The following is a 24,360-nucleotide window of genomic DNA, read 5'->3' as shown; positions in this document are numbered from 1 at the left end:
ATCAGTGGGACTGTTTTTGTGATTTGTGCAGATATGTTTTTCTGTCTATAACTAAATTGTAGTTTGCTTTTCCATGGCACAGAGAACTGTACACATAAAGGGAGTGAAGGTTTTTTTATGCCTGTACGATTTCTAATATTCAGCGGAGGTGAGCTTCTGAAGCTTTTTCCTTCCTCTCCTTGAATGTGGGTGTTCTTACTATATGGCCAAAGATATACCAGGGTTTGACATGGCCAAATATGACCACGCAACCCAGTTTAAAAATTGGCGGATAGCTGGTTATATTGCGTGATATAACCAGTTATCCACCAGCTGATAACCACGGATATTCAGCAGAGGATAGGATAGCTGGTTATCCCCCGCTGAATATCGGCAGATAGCCGGTTAAGCGTTATTTAAACAGTCAGCATCCATTCTGACCGGTTAAATAATGCTAAATATCGGGCAGTACTTTCAAGGCACAGTCCACGTGCTATCTTCAACTATTTCTCACCCCATTCCATACTATGTGCTTAACATGTGATTTAATGCCTGCTATGTGTCAAGCCAACATGGTAACCAGTAGTGTAGACATACACTAACAGTGCACATAGTTCACATTTTTAAGTACTTAATTCACTTTAGAAATAGGGTCCCTTAGTTCTGAAATTTCAACTAAGTTTCAGAATATGCTGAGATCTTTTTGATTAATTACCTTGTAAAGTTCATCTATGATATTTTGTTGTTCAATAACTTGCAGCCTCAAAAATTCCACTTCTCTTTCTTCTTGGCTCTGGTCTAGATCATTTAAAGAGCTTGGCCTCCTTATTGTTCTAGCTTTATGTCTCTAAACAAATCAAGGAAGAACAAGTTGTAAAGGTCTGAGGTTTCCTTAAAGGAGGTTTCATTTAAGTAAAAGTCTGAGGTTTCCTTAAAGAGGTCTGCCAGTGCTGGCCAGACTTCTACGGTCTGTGCCTTGATCTAGGCTGAATAGATTTGGATGGGTTGGAGTGGAGCTTTTCAGGGGCTTTGACAAAAACTACAGAAATTTTAAAACAAGGCCAGTGCCAGGCAGACTTCTACAGTCTATGCCATATAAAAGGCAAAGACAAATCAAGATCAGATATACAGTGGTGGAAATAAGTATTTGATCCCTTGCTGATTTTGTAAGTTTGCCCACTGACAAAGACATGAGCAGCCCATAATTGAAGGGTAGGTTATTGGTAACAGTGAGAGATAGCACATCACAAATTAAATCCGGAAAATCACATTGTGGAAAGTATATGAATTTATTTGCATTCTGCAGAGGGAAATAAGTATTTAATCCCTCTGGCAAACAAGACCTAATACTTGGTGGCAAAACCCTTGTTGGCAAGCACAGCGGTCAGACGTCTTCTGTAGTTGATGATGAGGTTTGCACACATGTCAGGAGGAATTTTGGTCCACTCCTCTTTGCAGATCATCTCTAAATCATTAAGAGTTCTGGGCTGTCGCTTGGCAACTCGCAGCTTCAGCTCCCTCCATAAGTTTTCAATGGGATTAAGGTCTGGTGACTGGCTAGGCCACTCCATGACCCTAATGTGCTTCTTCCTGAGCCACTCCTTTGTTGCCTTGGCTGTATGTTTTGGGTCATTGTCGTGCTGGAAGACCCAGCCACGACCCATTTTTAAGGCCCTGGCGGAGGGAAGGAGGTTGTCACTCAGAATTGTACGGTACATGGCCCCATCCATTCTCCCATTGATGCGGTGAAGTAGTCCTGTGCCCTTAGCAGAGAAACACCCCCAAAACATAACATTTCCACCTCCATGCTTGACAGTGGGGACGGTGTTCTTTGGGTCATAGGCAGCATTTCTCTTCCTCCAAACACGGCGAGTTGAGTTCATGCCAAAGAGCTCAATTTTTGTCTCATCTGACCACAGCACCTTCTCCCAATCACTCTCGGCATCATCCAGGTGTTCACTGGCAAACTTCAGACGGGCCGTCACATGTGCCTTCCGGAGCAGGGGGACCTTGCGGGCACTGCAGGATTGCAATCCGTTATGTCGTAATGTGTTACCAATGGTTTTCGTGGTGACAGTGGTCCCAGCTGCCTTGAGATCATTGACAAGTTCCCCCCTTGTAGTTGTAGGCTGATTTCTAACCTTCCTCATGATCAAGGATACCCCACGAGGTGAGATTTTGCGTGGAGCCCCAGATCTTTGTCGATTGACAGTCATTTTGTACTTCTTCCATTTTCTTACTATGGCACCAACAGTTGTCTCCTTCTCGCCCAGCGTCTTACTGATGGTTTTGTAGCCCATTCCAGCCTTGTGCAGGTGTATGATCTTGTCCCTGACATCCTTAGACAGCTCCTTGCTCTTGGCCATTTTGTAGAGGTTAGAGTCTGACTGATTCACTGAGTCTGTGGACAGGTGTCTTTCATACAGGTGACCATTGCCGACAGCTGTCTGTCATGCAGGTAACGAGTTGATTTGGAGCATCTACCTGGTCTGTAGGGGCCAGATCTCTTACTGGTTGGTGGGGGATCAAATACTTATTTCCCTCTGCAGAATGCAAATAAATTCATATACTTTCCACAATGTGATTTTCCGGATTTAATTTGTGATGTGCTATCTCTCACTGTTACCAATAACCTACCCTTCAATTATGGGCTGCTCATGTCTTTGTCAGTGGGCAAACTTACAAAATCAGCAAGGGATCAAATACTTATTTCCACCACTGTACATATGATGTATCACATCATATGTAATGAATTTATCTTGTTGGGCAGACTGGATAGACCATACAGGTCTTTATCTGCCACCATCTACTATATGTTACTATTAGGCTTATTTTCGAAAGAGAAGGACGCCCATCTTTCAACACAAATCGGAAGATGGGCATCCTTTTCACAGGGTCGCCCAAATCGGCCGAAAATCAGAAATGACCAAGTCTAAGGACGACCATCTCTAGGGATGACCTAAATGTCAAGATTTGGGCGTTCCCGACTGTATTATCAAAACGAAAGATGGACGCCCATCTTGTTTCGATAATATGGGTTTCCCCACCCCTTCGCCGGGACGTCCTGCAAGAACGTCCTCAGAAAACCTGGGCGCCCCTTTCGATTATGCCCCTCCATGTAAACAAATTTTCTTTGTTTTCTGTTCATTGTGGAATGTAGCTAGCGTGCTCACTGGACAGACATAATTAGAGTTCTACATGCTGCAAAAAGAATACACTCAAATTTAGCAAGACTGCTGAAATTTTTGTTTATCAAAGCCATAACAGTAGAGATAAAGAATTCTATAAAGACAGTTAACAGACACATCACCATGTGAGATGAGCCAGTTTGTAGAAATAGCGAGCACCATCTGCTTGTCTACTAAGGAGAGATGATGCAATAACCTTCCTTGAAAACCATCTGTATTTCTTGATATCAAAATAATAGGGAAAATCCTGTCTGAATATACTTTTAAAAAGAAGTATAGAGAATATACAATGTCAAAAGAAAATTCAGATGATGACATAGAGAGATACATATTTCACAATATAATCTAATTAAAAAAAAGGTAAAATAATATTACATTTTTAGTATTGCTTAGAAAAATGTTACAAATTTGTTGGAGAAGAATTACAATTCATAGTGTTCTCATCTCTGCATAACTCTAATTATTAAAGAAAAGATTTCAGTTTTCGGTGTATTCTTGTAGTCTCTGTTTCCAAAAAGTGTTCCCATTTTGTTGGTATGGCAACACTTTCAAAAATGGTGCTTAATTCCTAGGTGTTCACACCCAATCCTCAAGAGCTGCCAAAGGATACTCCTAATGAATATGAATAAGAGAAATTTGCATACAATGGAGGTAGTAGGCATGCATAACTCTGATGCTTATTCATTAAGAATGTCCTGAAAACCTGACCTGTTGGTGGCCCTTAAGGACTAGAAAGAAAGACCAAGGGTTTATAAGTCGCATTCAATTTTCCTCTAGAATTGCGTGCACAGTCAAGTTTCAAGTTCTTTTCAAATCTAAGGGAATTACCAGGAAATTGTGAGGGAATCATACCATTTCTATGTTCTCTTGAGTTACAAATTTTAACTTGTTTTCCATTCGACGTAAGGCATGAGACAGATCTTCATTCTTTCGACTGAGACGTTTATTTTTGTCAAGGAGTGGTTTATATTGACTTTCAGCTTCCCTTAGCCGCTTCAGCTGCAATAATAGAGAAATTCAACATTGTTGAGACATTTCACATTATTATCTGATTGCAGATACAGTATAATACACCAAAACAGATATTTTAAGGGGGCAATATTATTTTCCTAAGACAGAAACTTCTAGATTTTGAGAAATGTCATACAAAAGCATCTTTTACCTCACTGCTGCCCATTTATTTATTTGTAAGGATTTATTTGTCGCCTTTTTGAAGGAATTCACTCAAAGTGGTGTACAGCAAGAATAAGTCAAACATAGGCAATAGACAATCTCAGCAGTAAAAATATTCAAATAACAATGCAAGGTATGGCATAGTATGCTACATTACAATGTAAACACAATATGCAATAAAACATTTTAATAGACAGCATAGGCTGGAAACAAAAATGAAACATGGGGATATCCTGAAAACCTCGACTTGCTAGGTGTGCCCTGAGGATTGGGTTGAAAACCTCTGATGTAGATATATACGACAGAATAACAGGTCTAATTTAAAGAAAGTTGCATGCAAAGTCATAAAGGTGCATGAATATAATCTCAGGATAGAAGTGGATAAATATGTCCAGCTACAGTATGTGCAGCCGCTGTCATTCCTTGCGTGTGTGTGACTAGCAAGTTAATTACTTCTTTCATTACAGGCCTGTGTGAAGAGCCGAGCTTTCACCTGTCCCCTGAAGTAGAGATAGTCTTGTGTTAAGCGAAGCCTTTCAAGCAGTGGCGTAGCTACAGGTGGGCCTGGGTGGGCCCAGGTCCATCCAGTTAGGGCTCAGGCCCACCCAACAGTTTTCAGCGCATGCTTGCTGCAGACTGCCAAGGTGCAGAGAAACATTTTTCCACCAACTGAGATATTTTTTTGGTGTTAGGGGGAGAACACTTGGTGCCCACCCATTTCTTGCCTAGGACCACCCAAAATCTGTTGTCTGGCTATGCCCCTGCTTTCAAGGAGTGCATTCTAGAGGGTGGGGGCTACACTGTAGAAGGCTCGCTGGTGGGTATCACACATCATGTGATGTCCTTTGGAGAGGGCATGGTTAGGGATACTCTTTAGGAGGATCTTAGTGACCTTGGAGGTGTATAAAGGGAGATCCTTTTCTTCAAGTACTCTAGGCCACTTCCTTTAAGGGCCTTTAAGATCAGACAGTATTTTATATAGTAGCCAGTGAAGTTTTTGCAAAAATTATGCGATGTGTGTGATTTACTTCAATGTAATGTTACTAGGTTACTAAAAGCATTTCAAACTGTCTATAACAATAAAATCATCACTCAAGATGTCCAACAAAACATAAAATCACATATTTCAACATAAAACCTCTGAACAGTTGTAGGTTCATCCCAATACTTACACAAGTTTCATATCATGCACAGTTTTTTATTTTTTTTGGACTGTGCTGTATTTTATTTAGATGGTGCATTACTTATTTTCTGAAATGTTATTAAGTTTTTATGCAGTATACACATAAAATAAAATGGTAAAGTATTGCAAAGTTTTAAAAGATCTCCCTTAATTTGTAAAACAATGCATGGCTCATAAACCAAAAAGATTGATACATCAAAAGTGGATCAGCTTCTCCAATAATCAAAGTCTATTGCAGACAATGTGGAGGTTCTAATCTTGAAATCCAGATAGCTTGAAAGGAGACAAGGCTGGTAGCCAGGTGCAGAAGTGTATGCTGGTAAGCAATTTCCAGATCTAATACAAAATGCATGTATCATACTGTATGCAGTTGAATTGCTGCTTTAATCTCCTCCATAAATCTGATCGGTATTGATTTTTGAATGTGTCCCATATTGTACTACTCCAGTTCTTTAAAATTTATACCATGTTTTGACATGTGAATGTTATTAAATTTCAAGCACTAATGATCCTCACTTTATGAATACATAGTTTGCATTAGAAAATGTCTTCTTATTTTTCCCTGTGGGATATTTTAACTGCATCTAGTTTTAAACCTATGTGCACTGTGTGTATTTAAACAGTCTTTGCACTGTAATAACAATAATTTAATAATAATTATATTCAATTCTACAAAAAAGGATACAGTTTCTTATATAAATGTTTGAATACTAATTACATTTTTCATTACACACTGGGTTCTGAAGAAAACAGTACTTTGAAATTAGTCTTTTAAAAACTGGATGCATATTTTAGAAGCAGAACTGTTGATATGTATCTCTGGATATCATTTGAAATGCTCCATGTAGAACTGTGAACAAATGGACTAAGTCTGTGGTACCAAGCACTTTCACTTATGCTTATGTTTTCGCATTTGATGACCCCTGATGCAGGCATTTGCTGAAACGCGGCCCTTGTCAGGTCCTTTAATAAAATTGTTCCACCCTTTCTTGATACCCACTTTGCTATTTGTTGCTGTATCATGTGAAATGCTGCCATCTGAAGCAAAATTCTCTCTAAAGTTCACTAGTGTTTGTTTCCCGCATTGCTATAGTCAAGAGTAGTGCAGCAATATCATGGCTTCAATCATCTGAGACAGACTAGTTATGTGAGACTTCCAGGTGACCTGCCTGTCTTGCATGATTGAAATGTAATATTCCAGTGATAGCAATTGAGGAGCAGACAACTGTCCACCTTACAGAGAATGTTGATTTGAAGTACAGCCGTGGTGTTGGAATGAGGTCTTTTCATTTCCTTCTGCTGGTTAAGAAAGGGGTACCACCAGAGTGGTAAGTACCCATCTTGATATTATTTTTAAAAATAACATTTTGGAACCCTAGATAAAATATACTCTTTTTATTTTTATTAAAAGCTGTTCTTGAAGAAAGACCAAACAACTGTCAGAATGGTTTAATGGAGAGGTGAAAGATGTAGTGAAAGCACAAAAAACATCTTTCAGAAAATATAAAGGAGATCCAAATGAGGAAACAAGGATAAGTATAACAGCTGGCCAGTCTAAAAGAAGCTTGCTGTAAAGGCAAAAAATAATACGACACATATTTTTGAGTATATGTGAAATTAAAAGCTTGTGACAGAGTGTGTTGGGCTGCTAGACAACCAATGGGCAAAAGAATACTTAGGGAGAGCAAGTTATTAAAATGAAAAACAAAATGAATTCTTTGTTTCAGTCCTTAGGATGTCAGATTCATATCAACACAAGACAACTTCACTGATGACGATGATTCAGAGCAACTAAAACAAATTACTGTAAATCTAAGAGATGTAATGGATCAAATTGACAAACCTAAATGTAACAAATCACCTGGACTGGAAGGTATTCAGATCAGACTCCTGAAAGAGCTCAGGCATGAAATTGGTAAACCTATTATTAGTAATCTTTAACCTATTATTTAAAATGCCCTGGACTGGAGGGTGGCTGATGAAGTTTCAATTTATAAAAAGGGTTTGTGTGGTCGGGGGGGGGGGGGGGGGGGGGGGAAATCAATTTTTTAAATGCTGACTGCCACAGGCTGAATTAGACCCAGATACTCAATTCCAGGCCTAATCCAGCTACCAGCAGTGAATATCTGCATCTTTGTTGGTTGCCAGAAATTGTCTAGTCTGATGAAATTAAATGCTGCTGCCCAGATAACTAACCAGGTATAGTTAGGACAGCATTATCAGTGGAATTCTATAAATGGTGCTTAAAATTGCATGTCCAAATTTGGGCACACACCCAATTTGTGTGTGTAATTTAATTAATGAGCCCATTAGCGCCAATAGTTGGGCACTAATTGACAACAATTTGGATTTATGCATGCATCTTGCTAAGCGCTATCTTATAAAGATGCAAGCGTAAATTCTTTAACACACAACTGAAAAGGTGGCATGACCATGGGAGGGGCATGGGTGGGGCAGTCACTAAAGATGAACGCACTATTATAGAATTCAGGGGATCCTCGCCTAATTTAGGTGCAAAGATTTGCACTACGGTTCCATTGGTATAAATCCTCACACCTAAAAGATGGGTGTGGCTCCTGGCCTACGTGCTATTCTATAAACAGTGCCCAACTTGGAGCACCATTTATAGACTAGTGCTCAGCATGTATTTTTTTGGCATCCAAATTTGGGGGCCATTTACTGAATTTAGTGCTATATGTAGTTCTACTTGCCTGATTAGTTATTATGGAACCATCACTGAATATCAATGATGCTGGAGAACTTCTGGGTCCATCCCAACTCCAATACAGATTGCCCAATCCTTAACTAGCAAGTGTCGTGACAGTTAGAACTAATATTCAGCAACTATTCAGTTAAGTGTCACTGAATATCAGCACCTGAACCATACAGCACTATTTAGCTGTACAGGACTCTCTAATGCCTGGTTACATGGTGCTGAATATCAACTCCATTGTGGATAATATATTGATTTTCAGCTCAATATGAACAAATTTCAAAAATATCAAATAGAATGTTAGGGATGAAACAGTGTGACAAGGCGGTGGCCGTAGCTAGAAGGTTACTAGGCTGTATAGAGAGAGGTGTGACCAGCAGAAGAAAAGAGGTGTTGATGCCCCTGTACAAGTCGTTGGTGAGGCCCCACCTGGAGTATTGTGTTCAGTTTTGGAGGCCGTATCTTGCTAAGGATGTAAAAAGAATTGAAGCGTGCAAAGAAAAGCTACGAGGATGGTATAGGATTTGCATTACAAGACGTATGAGGAGAGACTTGCGGACCTGAACATGTATACCCTGGAGGAAAGGAGAAACAGAGGTGATATGATACAGACGTTCAAATATTTGAAAGGTATTAATCCACAAACAAACCTTTTCCGGAGATGGGAAGGCGGTAGAACGAGAGGGCATGAAATGAGATTGAAGGGGGGCAGACTCAAGAAGAATGTCAGGAAGTATTTTTTCACGAAGAGGGTGGTGGATGCTTGGAATGCCCTCCCGCGGGAGGTGGTGGAGATGAAAACGGTAACGGAATTAAAACATGCGTGGGATAAACATAAAGGAATCCTGTGCAGAAGGAAGGGATCCTCAGGAGCTTAGCCTAGAATGGGTGGCAGAGCTGGTGGTTGGGAGGCAGGACTAGTGCTGGGCAGACTTATACGGTCTGTGCCGGGGCTGGTGGTTGGGAGGCAGGACTAGTGCTGGGCAGACTTATATGGTCTGTGCTGGGGCTGGTGGTTGGGCGGTGGGGATAGTGCTGGGCAGACTTATACGGTCTGTGCCAGAGCCGGTGGTGGGAGGCAGGGATAGTGCTGGGCAGACTTATACGGTCTGTGCCAGAGCTGGTGGTGGGAGGCGGGACTGGTAGTTGGGAGGCGAGGATAGTGCTGGGCAGACTTATACAGTCTGTGCCAGAGCTGGTGGTGAGAAGCGGGGTTGGTGGTTGGGAGGCAGGGATAGGGCTGACCAGACTTATATGGTCTGTGCCCTGAAGAGGACAGTACAAATAAAAAAGTAGCACATAGGAATTTATCTTCTTGGGCAGACTGGATGGACCGTGCAGGTCTTTTTCTGCCGTCATCTACTATGTTAGGGATTATGTGAAAAGGAATAGAGAAAAAAACTGAGAATATAATTATACTTTGTATGCATCTATGAGTATTGTGCGTAGTTCCAGTAGTCCCTTCTCAAAAATGTTATAATGAAATAGATATGATAGAAGTTTAGAAAATCATACTTAATAGGGAATGGTTGTTTAATCTTTCAAAAAAGCTGACGATATTCCATAAAACTAACAGCCAGCAGACTGAAAACAAAATAGGGAAAGTGTTTTTTTTTTTCATGCAGAATATCATTAAACTATGAAATGTGTTTCAGAGAATGTGACATGGAGGGGCATTTTTGAAAGAAACGTCTAAGTCGTAATTTGGACGTTTTACAAAGATGTCCAAATTCCGAGGCGGGGAGAAGGTCATTTTTGAAAAAGATGGACATCCATCTTTTGTGTTCGAAAATACCATGGACGTCCTTGGATTTGGACATTTTGCGATTTGGACGTCTTTGATTTTTGTCCATTTTCGAAACAAAGATGTCCAAGTTTAAAACGTCCAAAGTCAAGCCATTTGGATTGGGAGGAGCCAGCATTTTTAGTAGACTCGTCCCCCTGACATGTCATGACAGCAATCGGGCACCCTAGGGGGCACTGCAAAGTGGACTTCATAAAATGCTCCCAGGTACATAGCTCCCTTACCTTGTGTGTTGAGTCCCCCAAAACCCACTGCCCCCAACTGTACACCACTATCATAGCCCTTATGGGTGAAGGGGGCACCTTTATGTTGGTACAATGGGTTTCTGGTGGGCTTTGGAGGGTTCACAGTTTCCTCCACAAGTGTAACAGGAAGTGGGGGGATGGGCCTGGGTCCACCTGTCTGAAGTGCACTAAAATACTGCAGGGACCTGAATATGACATCTGAGGCTAGCATAGAGGCTGGCAAGTAATGTTCTTTACCACATTTTGGGGGGGGGGGGTGGGAAGGGATTAGTGACCACTGGGGAAGTAAGGGGAGGTCATCCCTGATTCCCTCCAGTGGTCATTTGGGGCACCTTTTTGTTCCTCATTCATAAAAAAAACAGGTCCAGTTCAAAAAGTCCAAGTTTTAGTGCTGGACGTTTTTGCTTTGTTCCATTATGGCTCAAAGACATCCAAGTCTTAGGAACGCCCAAGTCCCGCCTTGAACACGCCTCCAATATGCCCTCTTGAGATTTGAATGTCCTTGCGATGGACTTCTGAGAAAGACGTCCAAAATGCGGTTTCGATTATACCGATTTGGATGTTTCTGTGAGATGGACGTCCAAGTGCCGATTTATGTCACTTTTTGGACGTTGATCTCTTTCGAACATGAGCCTGCAAGTCAACTAACATAGCAAGGCTTGAAAGAGATTTGGACAAGTTCCTGACCTCAAACAAAACCCAATGCTATTTTCAGAGCCACCTGACTTTTATTTTAGTTTGTATTTCACTTTCTTGTTGCTGTAAGGTATATAGAGCACTGCCTACTTTCCTGGGAGTCTAACACACCTAAGTATAAAGAGGCAGACTAGGTATATAGGCATGATCCCCCAATGTCTATAAATGATGCAACAAATTGCATGCACAAATTTGCAATTTAATTGAATAATGAGCCAATTAGCACCTATAGTTAACATAGAGGGGCATAATCGAACGGGGGCGCCCATCTCTAAGGGCGCCCATTTCTAAGGGGCGGGAAAACACGTATTATCGAAACAAGATGGGCATCCATCTTTTGTTTCGATAATACGGTCGGGGACGCCCAAATCTTGACATTTAGGTTGACCTTAGAGATGGCCGACCTTAGAGATGGCCGACCTTGGTTTTCGCCGATAATGGAAACCAAAGACGTCCATCTCAAAAACGGCCAAATCCAAGCCATTTGGTCATGGGAGGAGCCACCATTTGTAGTACACTGGTCCCCCTCACATGCCAGGACACCAACCAGGCACCCTAGGGGGCACTGCAGAGGACTTCACAAATTGCTCCCAGGTGCATAGCTCCCTTATCTTGGGTGCTGAGCCCCCCAACCCCCCCCCCCAAGTCCATCTGCCTGAAGTACACTGCACCCACTACAACTGCTCCAGGGATCTGTATACTGCTGCGATGGACCTGAGTATGGCATTTGAGACTGGCATAGAGGCTGGCAAAAAAGTATTTTAACCTGTTTTTTAATGGTGGGAGGGGGTTAGTGACCACTGGGGGTGTAACGGGAGGTCATCCCCGATTCCCTCCGGTGGTCATCTGCTCAGTTTGGGCATCTTTTCACGGCTTGGTCATGAAAAAAATGGACCAAGTAATGTCGGCCAAGTGTTTGTCAGGGGCGCCCTTCTTTTTTCCATTATTGGCCGAGTACACCCATCTCCTAATCACGCCCCAGTCCCGCCCCAGTCCCACCTTTGCTACCCTGTCGACAAGCCCCAGGATCTTTGTTCGCCCCCGCAACGGAAAGCCGTCAAGGATGTAAAAAAATGGGTTTCGATTATGCCGATTTGGGCGGCCTTGCGAGAAGGACGCCCATCTCCCAATTTGTGTCGGAAGATGGGCACCCTTCGCTTTCGAAAATAAGCTAGATAGTAACATAGTACGTGATGGCAGGTAAAGACTTAATGGTCCATCCAGTCTGCCCAATGGTCACATTCATTATCAATTCAAAATTAAATCAACAATGAACATGATATTATATACTTGATCATGGTTTTCTTGGTGTTTCTGGGTCATAGACCATAGAAGTCCGCCGGGCTCTGTCCTTATGTTCCAACTACTGTAGTTGATGTCAAAGCCCACTCCAGCCTATCTGAATCTGTCTTGTCGTTTGTGGGACACAGACCGTAAAAATCTGCCCGGCACTTTCCTCACATTCTAAGTTACTGGAGTTTCTGTCAAGGCTCTCTTCAGCCCATCCTACATCCAGATTGCTATATGCGGAGCTCAGACTGTACAAGCCAGCCCAGCACCAGCCTTAGTTGATACAGCCAGAGTTGCCATCTAAGCACCACTTGACAAGCAAACGTATATACAACCCTTTAAGTTTTGTTTTTTATACCATTCATTTGCTAGATCGAGATCCCCTGTGTTCATCCCATGTCTTTTTGAATTCTATCACTGTTTTTGTTGCTAGCACCTCCCTTAGGAGGGCATTCCAGGCATCAATCACCCTCTCCATGAAAAAGAATTTTCTGTCATTACTCCTGAGTCTACCACCCCGCAACTTTAGTTCATGTCCTCTAGTTTTACCATTTTCCTTTCTCTGGAAAATATTTGTTTCTACATTAATACCTTTTAAGTATTTAAACATATGTATCATATCTTCCCTGTCCCTCCTCTCCTCTGGGGTATGCATATTCAGGTCTTCCAGTCTCTTCTCATCTGTCTTTTGGCACAAGCCCCATATCATTTTTGTCGCCTTCCTCTGGAATGCTTTAAGTCTTCTTACATCTTTAGCAAGATATGGCCTCCAAAACTGAACACAATACTCTAGGTAGGGCCTCATCAACAATTTGTACAGGGGCATCAACACCTCCTTTCTTCTGCTGGTTACACCTCTCCCTATACAGCCTAGCATCCTTATGGCTATGGCCACTGCCTTGTCACACTGTTTTGTCACTTTCAGATCCTCAAATACTATCGCCTCAAGATCCCTCTCACTGTCTGTGCATATCACCACCTAACACACACATTTCCCTTGGATCAATTATCAGTACTAATTGGCATAATTGAAATTTGCATGTGCATTTTTAGGTGCCAGAATCCACATGCAAACTTTACGTGTGGACCCAAAAAGGGGGCATGGCCATGGGATGGTCATGGGTGGATGAGAGACATTCCTTAAATTTATGTACGCTATTATTGAATAAGAGGGATCCTCACCTAATTTAGATGTGAGAATTTACACCAGGGTTTAGTTAGTGTAAATCCTCACATCTAAAGTTAAGCACAGATCCTGGCACTAAGTGCTATTCTATAAATGGCACCTAACATTGAGTGCTATTTATAGAATAGTGCTTACCGCGTTTTTTCTTGTTGCCGATTTTTCTGCACCATTTATAGAATTTGGACCTAAGTGCGGCATTGTGCAACATTACCATTTTTATTTCATTTAACATTTTATATGTACTCCTGATGAAGGCATTATGCTGGAACATGGCCATGTGGGTTTTACATAATAGATTCTGTGTAATAGATGATAACTTTGCTTATTATTCTATTGTTTAATTAAAGTTTTATGTATATATTTTTTTATTGTGTTAAAATGATATATATTTACTGTACTCTGGTATCTGTTCATCTGGTTAGATTTATTTAACCTTTCAAACTACACTACAGAAACACTCCATAATTCTAACAACCAGCAGACTGAAAAAAAAAATAAAGAAAGGCAACTAACATTGGGTTCAAAAGAGGGTTGGACAAGTTCTTTGGATGAAGTTAGCTAGACAGGCCATTCCTTGTTTCTTAAAATGAGCTATGAGAAACTGAATCTATATTTTGGGAACTTCTGGGTGCATGTGTCCCACTCTCAGTATACCAGCAGCCTGGGCTTAATGAACCTTCAACTAACTCAGCATGTTTTTCCTGTGTTCTCATGTTTCTTTTATTTCTTTTTGAAGGGTGAGATAGGACTGGGAGATTCAGCTAGGTCCTTAAAGTTTGTTCTTCTGCCACAAATATGGTGGAAAAGAATCACCTACCCCAAATCAGATCTGTGTTGTATGGAGGAAGAAGGATTAGGTCCCCAGAAGAAGTCATATGTAATCTGTATCATCAATAATGTCAGGACAGCTGAGCAAGGTGAGTGGCTACCTAACAGTGGCGGTCCTACCATTAGGCCAAATGAGGCGGGGGCCTCAGGTGGCACTCTTCATGGAGTGGCATCTTGCCACCACCGCCAGCCAGCCAGCCTAACTGTTTGCATCTCTCCTTCCTCCCGGGCCAACATTGCTCTTTTCCATCCCCACACAGGATGAGGTCTGGCTTCTCTCCCTTCCTTTCTCAACCCCTTTCCCCAAGTCTACCTTCTTATTTTGTTTTCCAAAAGTCATCATCAGCACAGATTCGCATGCGCTGTGCTGCCCTGCCACTGGCAATGGCTTCTTCTCTGTACTGCAGCCCGCCTCTCTGATATAACTTCCTGTTTCCTCAGAGGTGGCCTGGAGTTGAGGAAGGAAGGGGGAGATGCCAGACTGTGGCCAGGGAGGGAGGAGAGAGTTCGGAGAGAGAGAGTGTGTGAACAGAGAGATGTTGGACTCGGGGAAGGGGGGGGCATAATGCTGGGACGGCCAGAGGCACCATTTCATCCCTTGCCTCAGACAGCAAATTGCTTTGGGCCACCCCTCCTACCCAGGGTTTTGAGAGAAGCCAGTGCCCTATGCTATCAAGGTGGAAGCAAGTTCCAGTGCTTCCAGTCCCCCCCCCCCCCCCCCCCCCCACTTTTGTCCATTTACCCATGACTTCAGAAAGAAAGCCCCCTGACCAGCCTAATTGGAACGCAGATTAGCACTATTCCTTCCTGGAATATAAATCTGCTCACAGGGTTCAGGATTTTAATGTATTATCAATGATGACACCTAGAATTTTTTCCTGAGCAGGGACTTCTAATGTGGAACTTTGCATTGTGTAGCTACAGGTTGGGTTCCTTTATAAGAACATAATATAAGCAAAGATGACTCAAAGAAATGTCTTGACAATGCTATGTGTCTAAAAGTTTATTGTACAACTTTATAGACTTGACACTGCCATGTTTCGGCTGACTGGCCTACCTCAGGAGTCTCTGCAGTCTCTCAAAGATGTGTAAATAAAGAGTTAAATGCTGCATTCAGTATAAGTTCTGAAAACTAGTGTGTAAACTGGCATAGTGGAACCACTCTGCGAAGTACTCTTGTTGTGGTGGGAAAGAAGAGCCGCCAAAATATGCCTCTCAATTCTCAAGGAAAAACATTACTCTGGACCAATGTGAAAACATCTCCTATCCAAAAAGTTAAACTTACAAGTGTTTCCCAAGATGTTTGTTGTTGTAACCGTTTAACCCACTGAAAAATGTTTCCACGTAAAAACATTATGAAGTACAAAGAAGGAGAGAGTGTGAAAATATCCCTTTAAAACGCCTACTGCAAATTATAGGCACGGATGAGGCATCGATCATTTATAAATTGAATTCACTAGAGGTAATTTGTGCCACAGTTCCCCAGAGGTCACATCAGTTAATAAGCATGATATGGCTTCTCCCTAACATGATTAGCGTGGGTCTCAAGAAATAAATCACTATGAAATAAATGAGGCCATGTATTGCCTCTATGTCTGTGCTAGGATATTCAGACTATCATTCACCTATACTGAGGTGCAAACAATAAAAATGAATTAGATCATTGAATAATTCATTCAGGAGCTCCAACTGGGAGACAATGGGCCTGGTTTACAAAGGAGTTGGGGGTGCATTGGGGGTAGGACAGTACACATTAGGAGGGAAGTCAGATTGGAGCTTGGCTACTGAGGCTTCAATCCAGTGGTAGAGAGGTGCGCTGGTTATAGGAAAGAGAGGGAATTGGGGGTGAAGGATCTACCTGATACCAAACAGGAGATGGGGAAATGGGGTGTTTTTTTTTTCTGGCACAGGACCTTTATAACACAGCAACCACAACTTAGGGCCCACTACTTTTGCGTTGCTGGCCACCAGTGCAAAATGAAGTTTATTGTGTAAGTTACTAACATGCTATTTTTTCCAATACTTTACCTCAGCTTAGTATCTACCGGTCACAGTATGGCAAGTCTTATGTTTTTATATTCTTATTTCAATAGAGAATCCATAAAGCGTGGAGAACTCAAAGAAGACCCACGGATACTTTGTAAAACAAACAGAAAAGTGGGCACAAATTTACTGCTGAACCCCTCACGCAAGTGATCCGTTCCACGATTCGATACAAAGGTCTTTTTTAAGACCATTTATAGACTATTCGCCAGTATTTCTTATTCTGGATCATCATTAGCTGTCTACTTTAGTATTTAGACTCCTGATGCAGGCCTTTTGGCCAAAACACAACGGTTGTGTCGAGTCAAATATACTAATTAATAAAATTTGGTTTTAGCTTTACTGTGATCCAGTCTCTGGGCCTCCTGGTTGTGTGCCCACTTTTCTGTTTGTTTTATATTCTTATTATCATATTTTGTGTCGGCTGTTAGTATATTATATTGTGCAATTAAGAAAAAGAAAATGGCTACAGTTATTAAACAGCTGTTAGTGCTCAGTGTGTACCATCTGATTTGTAAACATGGATCCAAAACAAAATGCCCCTTTCAGGATCCCCTCTCAGGACCCCCTGACATTTATTGAAAATGTGGAGGCCTATTTATTAAGTTGTATTAACTATTTAACATGGGAATTATCATGCTCTAAGAGTGAAGGCTCATGCTCTCAGTTAATGTAGTAACTTATTGCAGGAATTAACACACACTTACTGTTACACATCTAACATGGAAGAGGGCAAGAAATGGGCATGGACTGCACCTTGTAGTTAGCTTGGAGGTTGTTACCTGTTAATGTGGCAGGTAATGCAGAGCAGTTAATGCCACCTCAAGAGGTATACCTAACTGCATCATGTTATCTGCTGTGCAGTTAAAATAAATTTTCTTTCTTTAACTGCACAGCAAAATGCATGTACCCTTTAATTGGCAGCTTGGCTCCTAGCAATAGTATTGTGAATTTACCATTAGGGGTCAGAAGCATCACTTTGAACTTGGGTGCTGACACTGCAAGAGCATTTGAGGATCACTCGTACCCCCCCCCCCCCCCCCCCCCACCGATCACTGGGGAAATTCTCAGTAAATGCCAGGAGAGGTCTAAGGGATAGGTTGAAGGTTAGATGCTGAGGGAGCCCAGGGTGTGGGACTTTTTATGCAGATTTCAGTAGGAGGTTCTAGAGTGGGAGGAGGAGGATATAGAGTGGTAGGAGGGGTTTGTAGCTGCACCAGCCAGTGGCGTAGCCAAGGGTGGGCACAGGTGGGCCCAGGCCCACCCACTTTGAGCTCAGGCCCTCAGAAGCAGCACACCTATGATGTGGCTGGCAAGGATCCCAAGCCCCACCAGCTGAAAACTCTCAACAACTGCATACCTTGTAAATAGCAGATCTTCGCCTACAGTGAGCAGCAACTGATACATGCTATGGGGCCAACATGAGCAGTGTGTACTAGTTGCTGCTCACTGCTAATGAAAATCTACTATTTAAAAGGTATGCGGGGGGGGGGGGGATGTTTGAGAGATCATATGGCATGCAGGTGAGAGAGGGCGAGACCATATCACTTGTGGGACAAGGCGGAGTTCTGCCCACCCATCTTGGGCCCAGGCCCACCCAAAATTGAGTGTCTGGCTACACCCCTGGCACCAGCCATAGTATGTGCATCATAAATAGTGTGGATGCATTTACCACCACCTCAGCAGGAGGCGATAAGTACATCTGCACTATCTGCAGGGGTGACAGCACATGGTAACTGACCATATGCTAACTACAGGGCACTGTCCATATCCATAACCTGCCTTCTCCACCCATTTTCCATCACTTTCCATGTTAAACATCTAACGCCTAAATTAATGTATGCTAAATGTCATGGTCATACGATAACAGTTACCATTTACCACACTTCAGCAAACAGGCCCCCACAATGTTTTCCTTTAAAATAAGATGTGATGCACAGTTGTAAAGCGCAAATTTAAAAGAATGTTAACTGGAAGTTTTATTTACCAGCTCATTTCGCTCTTCCGACAGCAATGCATTGCGGTCTTCCAGTTTCCTGATGATCGCACTTAATTCTGCAATTTTAAGTTGAAAACGACGTGCATCTTTTTCATCCAACTGCTGTTCCTGAAACAAAGATTAACTGCAAATAACTGCACATCACACCTTGAAGCAATTCATTCCTACTTAGACAGACTCTGATTAAAAAAAAACATAGCTACAAAGCCTGGAGATCGCAGAAGAATGCAATATGTACATTAACTTGGTTAACCAAGAAAAAGTGCAAAATTAAAACTGAAAGAGCAGAAATGTAATTCAGCATGGATATAGAAGCAATTATGAATAGTTCATGTACATATGTATAGAAAAATATCAATGTGGACAGACATGAAAAACAATGTTGATAATAAGCACATTTTCAATGACCAGTAATTGAATTCAATGTGTTAGATGTACAGACTCCAAAGTTTTAGTTCTTCAATATGTAAAATCAAGTTAAATTTAAATATAATTCAATTCTTTGTGAATTAATGACCTTTTCCACTCACTTTAGTCACATTTACATCAGAGAAAAGCATGCATTTTAAAAATCTGCTATCATTATTAAGATTTATTTTAATACTTTAGTAACATAAGCTTTTAAAAGGTACTTCTTATTCTAATATATTGTAACTATAATATTCTAACCTTTTTCTCAATCTGTACCACTTTTTTCGATATGATTCTGTTTTATTCTTTAGAATAGTGCAGCTCTTCTATTAACATAGAAAAAAGTGGTTCTTGACCAAGATCTTGAGAGCTTCCTCAAAACATTTAGTATAAAGCAGGGGTGACTAAGTGCAATCTTCGAGGCCCCAAATGGATCAGGTTTTCAAGAAGACCTTATTGAATATGTATGAGATGGATTTGCACATTATGGAGGTAGTATGTGTGCAGATTCATCTCATATAAATTAATCGTGCTCATGGATCAACTGTGTGCTAATATATATCATATATATTCATGTAAATGCATGAGATCCAAATCTATTGAGAGGGCCTCTAACCGAAAGGTAGGAGCAGATAAAAATATGATTGTGTGAGAACTTCAATATGGTTTTCTTGCTCCACTGACTTCTCATTAGAGATTTACAGAAGATTAAAAGAAAAAACAGTAAAAGCAAAATAGCACAGCCAAATGAGCAATATTCAAAGCTATTCATCCAGATAACGGCTGCCATTATCTAGATACATGGATTTGTTAGGCCTAACAATGGATTTTAAATCAGCAGTATCTGGATAATGCAGCTGAGTATCCTTACAGACTGGCCTTGCATTATCCAGATAGTGCCGAGTGGTTCGTGAATTTAGGAGTTATCTTGTTTGTGGTGATATTCGGTTTACTAACTGGATAACTATCAAGATAAAGTTAGGATAACAACACGTCTGTCTTAACTTTATCCAGTTTGCTATCTGGATAGTGTTCTCAATATCACCGGTCTCCGGATAATAGTACCAGTTACCAGTGAATCCGGATATTCAGTGCCAACTGCTATCCAGATAGCAGCGCTAAGTATTCAGATTTAATTAAGCCATGTTAGCTGGCATTTAAAAATAACACTGACCAGCATAGCTGAATATTAACCAATAGATTTTCAGCATTCAGAAAAAACTGGGCAACAAAAAAAGATATAAGGTGATTTGAACTAACTTTAAAAAAAAGTTAACACTGTACATTTTTTTACTTGATGATGCTTTATTTTTATGCATTCAAAGGGACAGAGTAACCCCCAAAACAGATGGCACTTGGGACTTATTATAGTACTACAGAGTATTTTACCACGAGACCAATCATTCAAATCCTGCCACCAATGGGGTATGTGAAAGTTCATGGCGGTTTTAAACCAACAGGGCTCCTATTAGAATTCAAATAAATCTGCAGATTCTGTTGCAGAATTCACTAGTAACAGAAATGGTGTCCAACTAATATTTTAAAAAGAGCAAAATGACTTCCAGAGCAGACTGGCTAACATACTGAAGAGGGCTTTAAACTAAGATTGAAGGGGATGGGTGGGAAAAGCCATATAAAACATAAAAATGGGATAAAAACAGCAACATCTAGAAATGTATCTATAATAATGCCCATAGTATGAGAGTATTTTTGTCAGTACCTTTGCATATCAGGTCGTTACCTATTGGAATAGCCTACCAATTAATATCAGAAATCAGGTTAATTATGCGCTACCTTTCAGAAATTGCTGAAAACTTTTTTATTTAGACATTTTTTTATTTTTATAACTGTTATAACATGTATTTTAATAGAGATGTGGACTTAGTTTGATTTTTATTGTAATATTCCTAGGAATTACCTACCTCTCTCGGGGGGGTCTGTTTACGAAGCCGCGCTAGTGGTTTCTGCGTGGCTTTGCCAACACAGCCATTCAAAGTGAATGGGCTGTGTCGGCACTAGCGAACAGCCAGCCATGCTAGCGGCTTAGCAAACCCCAGTGTTGATTTGTAAGCCACACCAAACTCAGTAGGTATGTGTGGGGTATAAATGTCTTGTAATGTAATGTAATGAAATGTAAAATAAGGCTCTGGAAGAAGGTGACTTGGATACCAAAATCTGCAATAGGCAGACATTGTAGAAAGAGTGGATAAGATAAGGGATCTAGTAAAGCTTGAAGAATGATCTAGAATTTGGAAGGTAAGAATTAATGCTTTAAAAAATGCAGGGTCATATGTTTCACTTGTAAAAACCAAAGGGAATGGTACAGTATAGGAAGTGAAGTTCTGTGCATGAATGAGCAGGACCTAGGGGCGATTGCATTTCATGATCTTAAGGAAGCCAAAAATGTAGAAAAGGTGACTCAAAAGCCATAAGGATGCTTTGATACACAGAGGGAGGAATGGTCAGCAGAAAAAAAGGAGGTGATAGTACCTCTGTATAAGTCTCTAAAGAAACATCATTTGGAGTACTGTGACAATTCTGGAGACTGCAACTTCAAAAGTATATCATAGGATGGAGTCTATGCAAGATGCCTATTAAAATAGCCAGTAGTCTTTATCATGAAGCATATGGGGACAAATTTAGGGGTCCTTTTACAAAGGTGCACTGAAAAATGGCCTGCAGTGGTGTAGACGTGTTTTGGGCATGCACAGAATCATTTTTCAGCACACCTGTAAAAAATGTCTTTTTAATTTTTTGTTGAAAATGGATGTGCAGTAAAATGATAATTGCCACACGTCCATTTTGGGTCTGAGACCTTATTGCCAGCCATTGACCTAGCGGTAAAGACTCATGTGGTAACCAGGCAGTAATGCCACTTGGCGCATGTCCGATATGCGTGTTCAAAAATAAAAATATTTTTTGGATGCGTGTATCGAATGCGTGCCAAAAATGAAATTACAAGAGCCATGCAGTAGCCGGGTGGTAACTCCATTTTGGTGCAAGTTGGGCACGCGTAGACCCTTACGCGGCTTAGTAAAAGGGCCTCTTAAAGATTTCAATATGTATACTTTGAAAAAGACAGAAGAGGGGAGATAAAATAAAGACCTGTGATATAAACACACAGGAAACGAACCTCTTCATTGAAAGAATGTTGCTAATGAATTGTCATAGGATGAAAGAGAAAACAAAGGAAGTATTTATTTCCTGAAAGGGTTGTGGATGTGTGGAACAGCCTCCCATCAATAATGATGAAGTCAAGGACTGTATCTGAATTCAAGAAGGCACGGGACAAGCTCTGAAGATCTCTGGGGAGTGGAAGGGGGTTGTATAGCTGGGCTGTTGGTAAGTATGACCAGTCTAAATAGGCCATGTGGTCTTTTTCTGCCATCATCTTCCATTTTTCTATGCTTCTATGACTTGAAACAAGGACACAATAATAAATAAAGTCCTTAAGGGGAAAAATGACTGGTACAATTTTTTCATCATAACGTTTAATGAAAAATATTTGCTGACCACGTTTTTAAAAAGTTGAAAATTGCTCTCTGCCTGCATTTGATAATCTCTCCTAAACTTCTTGTTATGTAGAAATTCTTCCATTAAACAACAGTTCACCTAACTACTGTTTGAAATGACAGTTTTATTTTTTATTCAGCCTTAATTCCCAGAGTTTGATTTTACCAGCTACATGTAATCTCATTCAGTTCAATGGTAGAAAGTGATAATGAGTTAGCTTTTAAGGGGATCACAGCTCACTAGCTAGAAGTCATGGGGAAATGACTCCAGAAGAAAGAGAAGGTATATTGTACTTTATCTCATTGCCTATACGAAGGCTATAGCAACATTCTAAAGGTCAGATGGCAAAAACCTGAAACAAAATTGTAACCTATAAATGAAAATGAAGAGGAATACAAAGGTTAGAATATTAAGGGACCCTTTTACTAAGCTATGCTAGTAAATGGGCTCAATGCACCCTTACATGAGTCTTTTCTGCATGCTAAGCCCAGTTCTAACTGCCATAAATTAGTCTTTTTTCTAACTGTTGAATTCTGTCTGTGTGATGTGATGGTAATATTGGCGTGCATCCATTTAAAATAAATTAACGCATGAGCACTTACTATCTCCTATTTTGGAGGTGGTAATGACCCCCGTGCTAAGTCTACATTATTCAGTTAGTCTAAAGCTAATGTCAACACAACACCTGAATAGCGCATCCATGCCCATTCTCCACACCTGACATGCCCTTCCCAAAAAGTAAATAAGTAAAATAAATACCACGTTTACCCCCAATTCTTTAAAGGGCACGAATCCCAACAATAATTAGTTAATGGGCGCCAATTATTTAATTATTGACGTTAACAAGCACTTAATTGGCATTAATTATGATTTGGGTGCCGATCTGGCTGCATGCTATTCTGTAACAATGGATGCCTAAATTGGATCATGTGCAACTCAAAAGGGGGCATGGCTACGGGAAGAGCATTCACAAAAATGTGTGCTGTACTATAGAATAGTGGGGATCCACGCCCAACTTGTACATCAGGATTTACACCAAGTTTCAGCTGGCTTAAGACCTCGTGCCCACAGTTGATCATGGAATTCAGTTCTCAACATTATTTTATAAAATTCGCTCATCCCAGTGTGCCCTTTATAGAGTAACATTGAGTGCCGATTTTTATCGGTGCCTAATTAACCCCTTAGAGCCAGATTCCATAAATAATGTTTAATAATAATGTCTAATAATGTAGTGCTATTCTATACAAAGCGCTTAAAGTTAGGCGCATTGTATAGAATAACGCATAAGGCCAGGGAATCTGCCCACATTCAGATACGTTCATTTACACTACTGAAAACCTGGTGTAAATACCTGTGCCTAAATGTAGGCACATTCCCCTGAATTCTATAATAACGTACTTAAATTTCAGTAATGCCCCCGACATGCCTACAATTCTCCCAAGGCCGCAGCCCTTTTCAGCTACATGCATTCGAATTTACGTGCTAAAAATAGATAAAGTACATAAGTGCTGCCATACTGGGACAGATCAAAGGTCCATCAAGCTCAGCGTCCTATTTCTAAAGGTGGCTAATCCAGGCAACAAGTACTTGGCAGGATCCCAAAACAGTACAATACATTTTATGCTGCTTATCCTGTACTATCATTAGCATGTGGATTTTTCTGTGCACTGAGGCCCCATTAATGACTATGTGCTAATTTCCCAGTTAACACATGGCCATTAGTGTGGGAGCCCTTACCGACACCTATTTTCCAGGTGATAAGGGGTCCCGCGCTAGCCACTTGCTAATCAGTTAGCATATGGCAATGTAGCTGCTCTAACCAGGCCTACTCTCTGCCCCCAGCCCCCAATGCTAAAAGATAAAAAGTATTTCTAGCACATGGGAAGCATGCACAGATGCGAAAACTACTGTGGGTTGCCTGACTTTGTCTCGCAGTAGTAGTTTTTAACCTGCGGTAAGCACGAGTTAGTCTTTACCGCAGCTTAGTAAAAGGGCCCCTTTCTTTTTTAGTGCTGGGGGGTGGAGAGTAGGCGTGTTCTGTGCTAATCAGCTCTTGCAGCTACATTGTCGCAACCTAACCAATTAGAGTGTCAGCCCTTACTGCTTATA

At 41.0% G+C, this 24,360-nt stretch overlaps 1 protein-coding gene across 9 annotated transcripts in view; it reads right to left on the bottom strand.

Moving 5' to 3' along the window:
* The window catches only part of JAKMIP3 (Janus kinase and microtubule interacting protein 3), a 215,414-nt gene that overhangs the window by 88,460 nt on the left and 102,594 nt on the right, over positions 1–24,360 (bottom strand). For 7 of the 9 annotated variants that reach the window (XM_030202974.1, XM_030202976.1, XM_030202975.1 and 4 more), the window contains exons 5-7: positions 18,316–18,435; positions 4,020–4,166; positions 695–826 (exon numbers count right to left, since the gene is read on the bottom strand). In XM_030202974.1, coding sequence (XP_030058834.1) covers positions 695–826; positions 4,020–4,166; positions 18,316–18,435 — 399 coding nt within the window. The remainder of the gene's footprint in view (positions 1–694; positions 827–4,019; positions 4,167–18,315; positions 18,436–24,360) is intronic. The other 2 variants (XM_030202977.1, XM_030202982.1) reach the window with 1 other exon arrangement.

Source organism: Microcaecilia unicolor, chromosome 5 (genome assembly GCF_901765095.1).
Source record: "Microcaecilia unicolor chromosome 5, aMicUni1.1, whole genome shotgun sequence".
Classification (NCBI taxonomy): Eukaryota; Metazoa; Chordata; class Amphibia; order Gymnophiona; family Siphonopidae; genus Microcaecilia; species Microcaecilia unicolor.
This window is presented reverse-complemented; position numbering and strand designations above follow the sequence as displayed.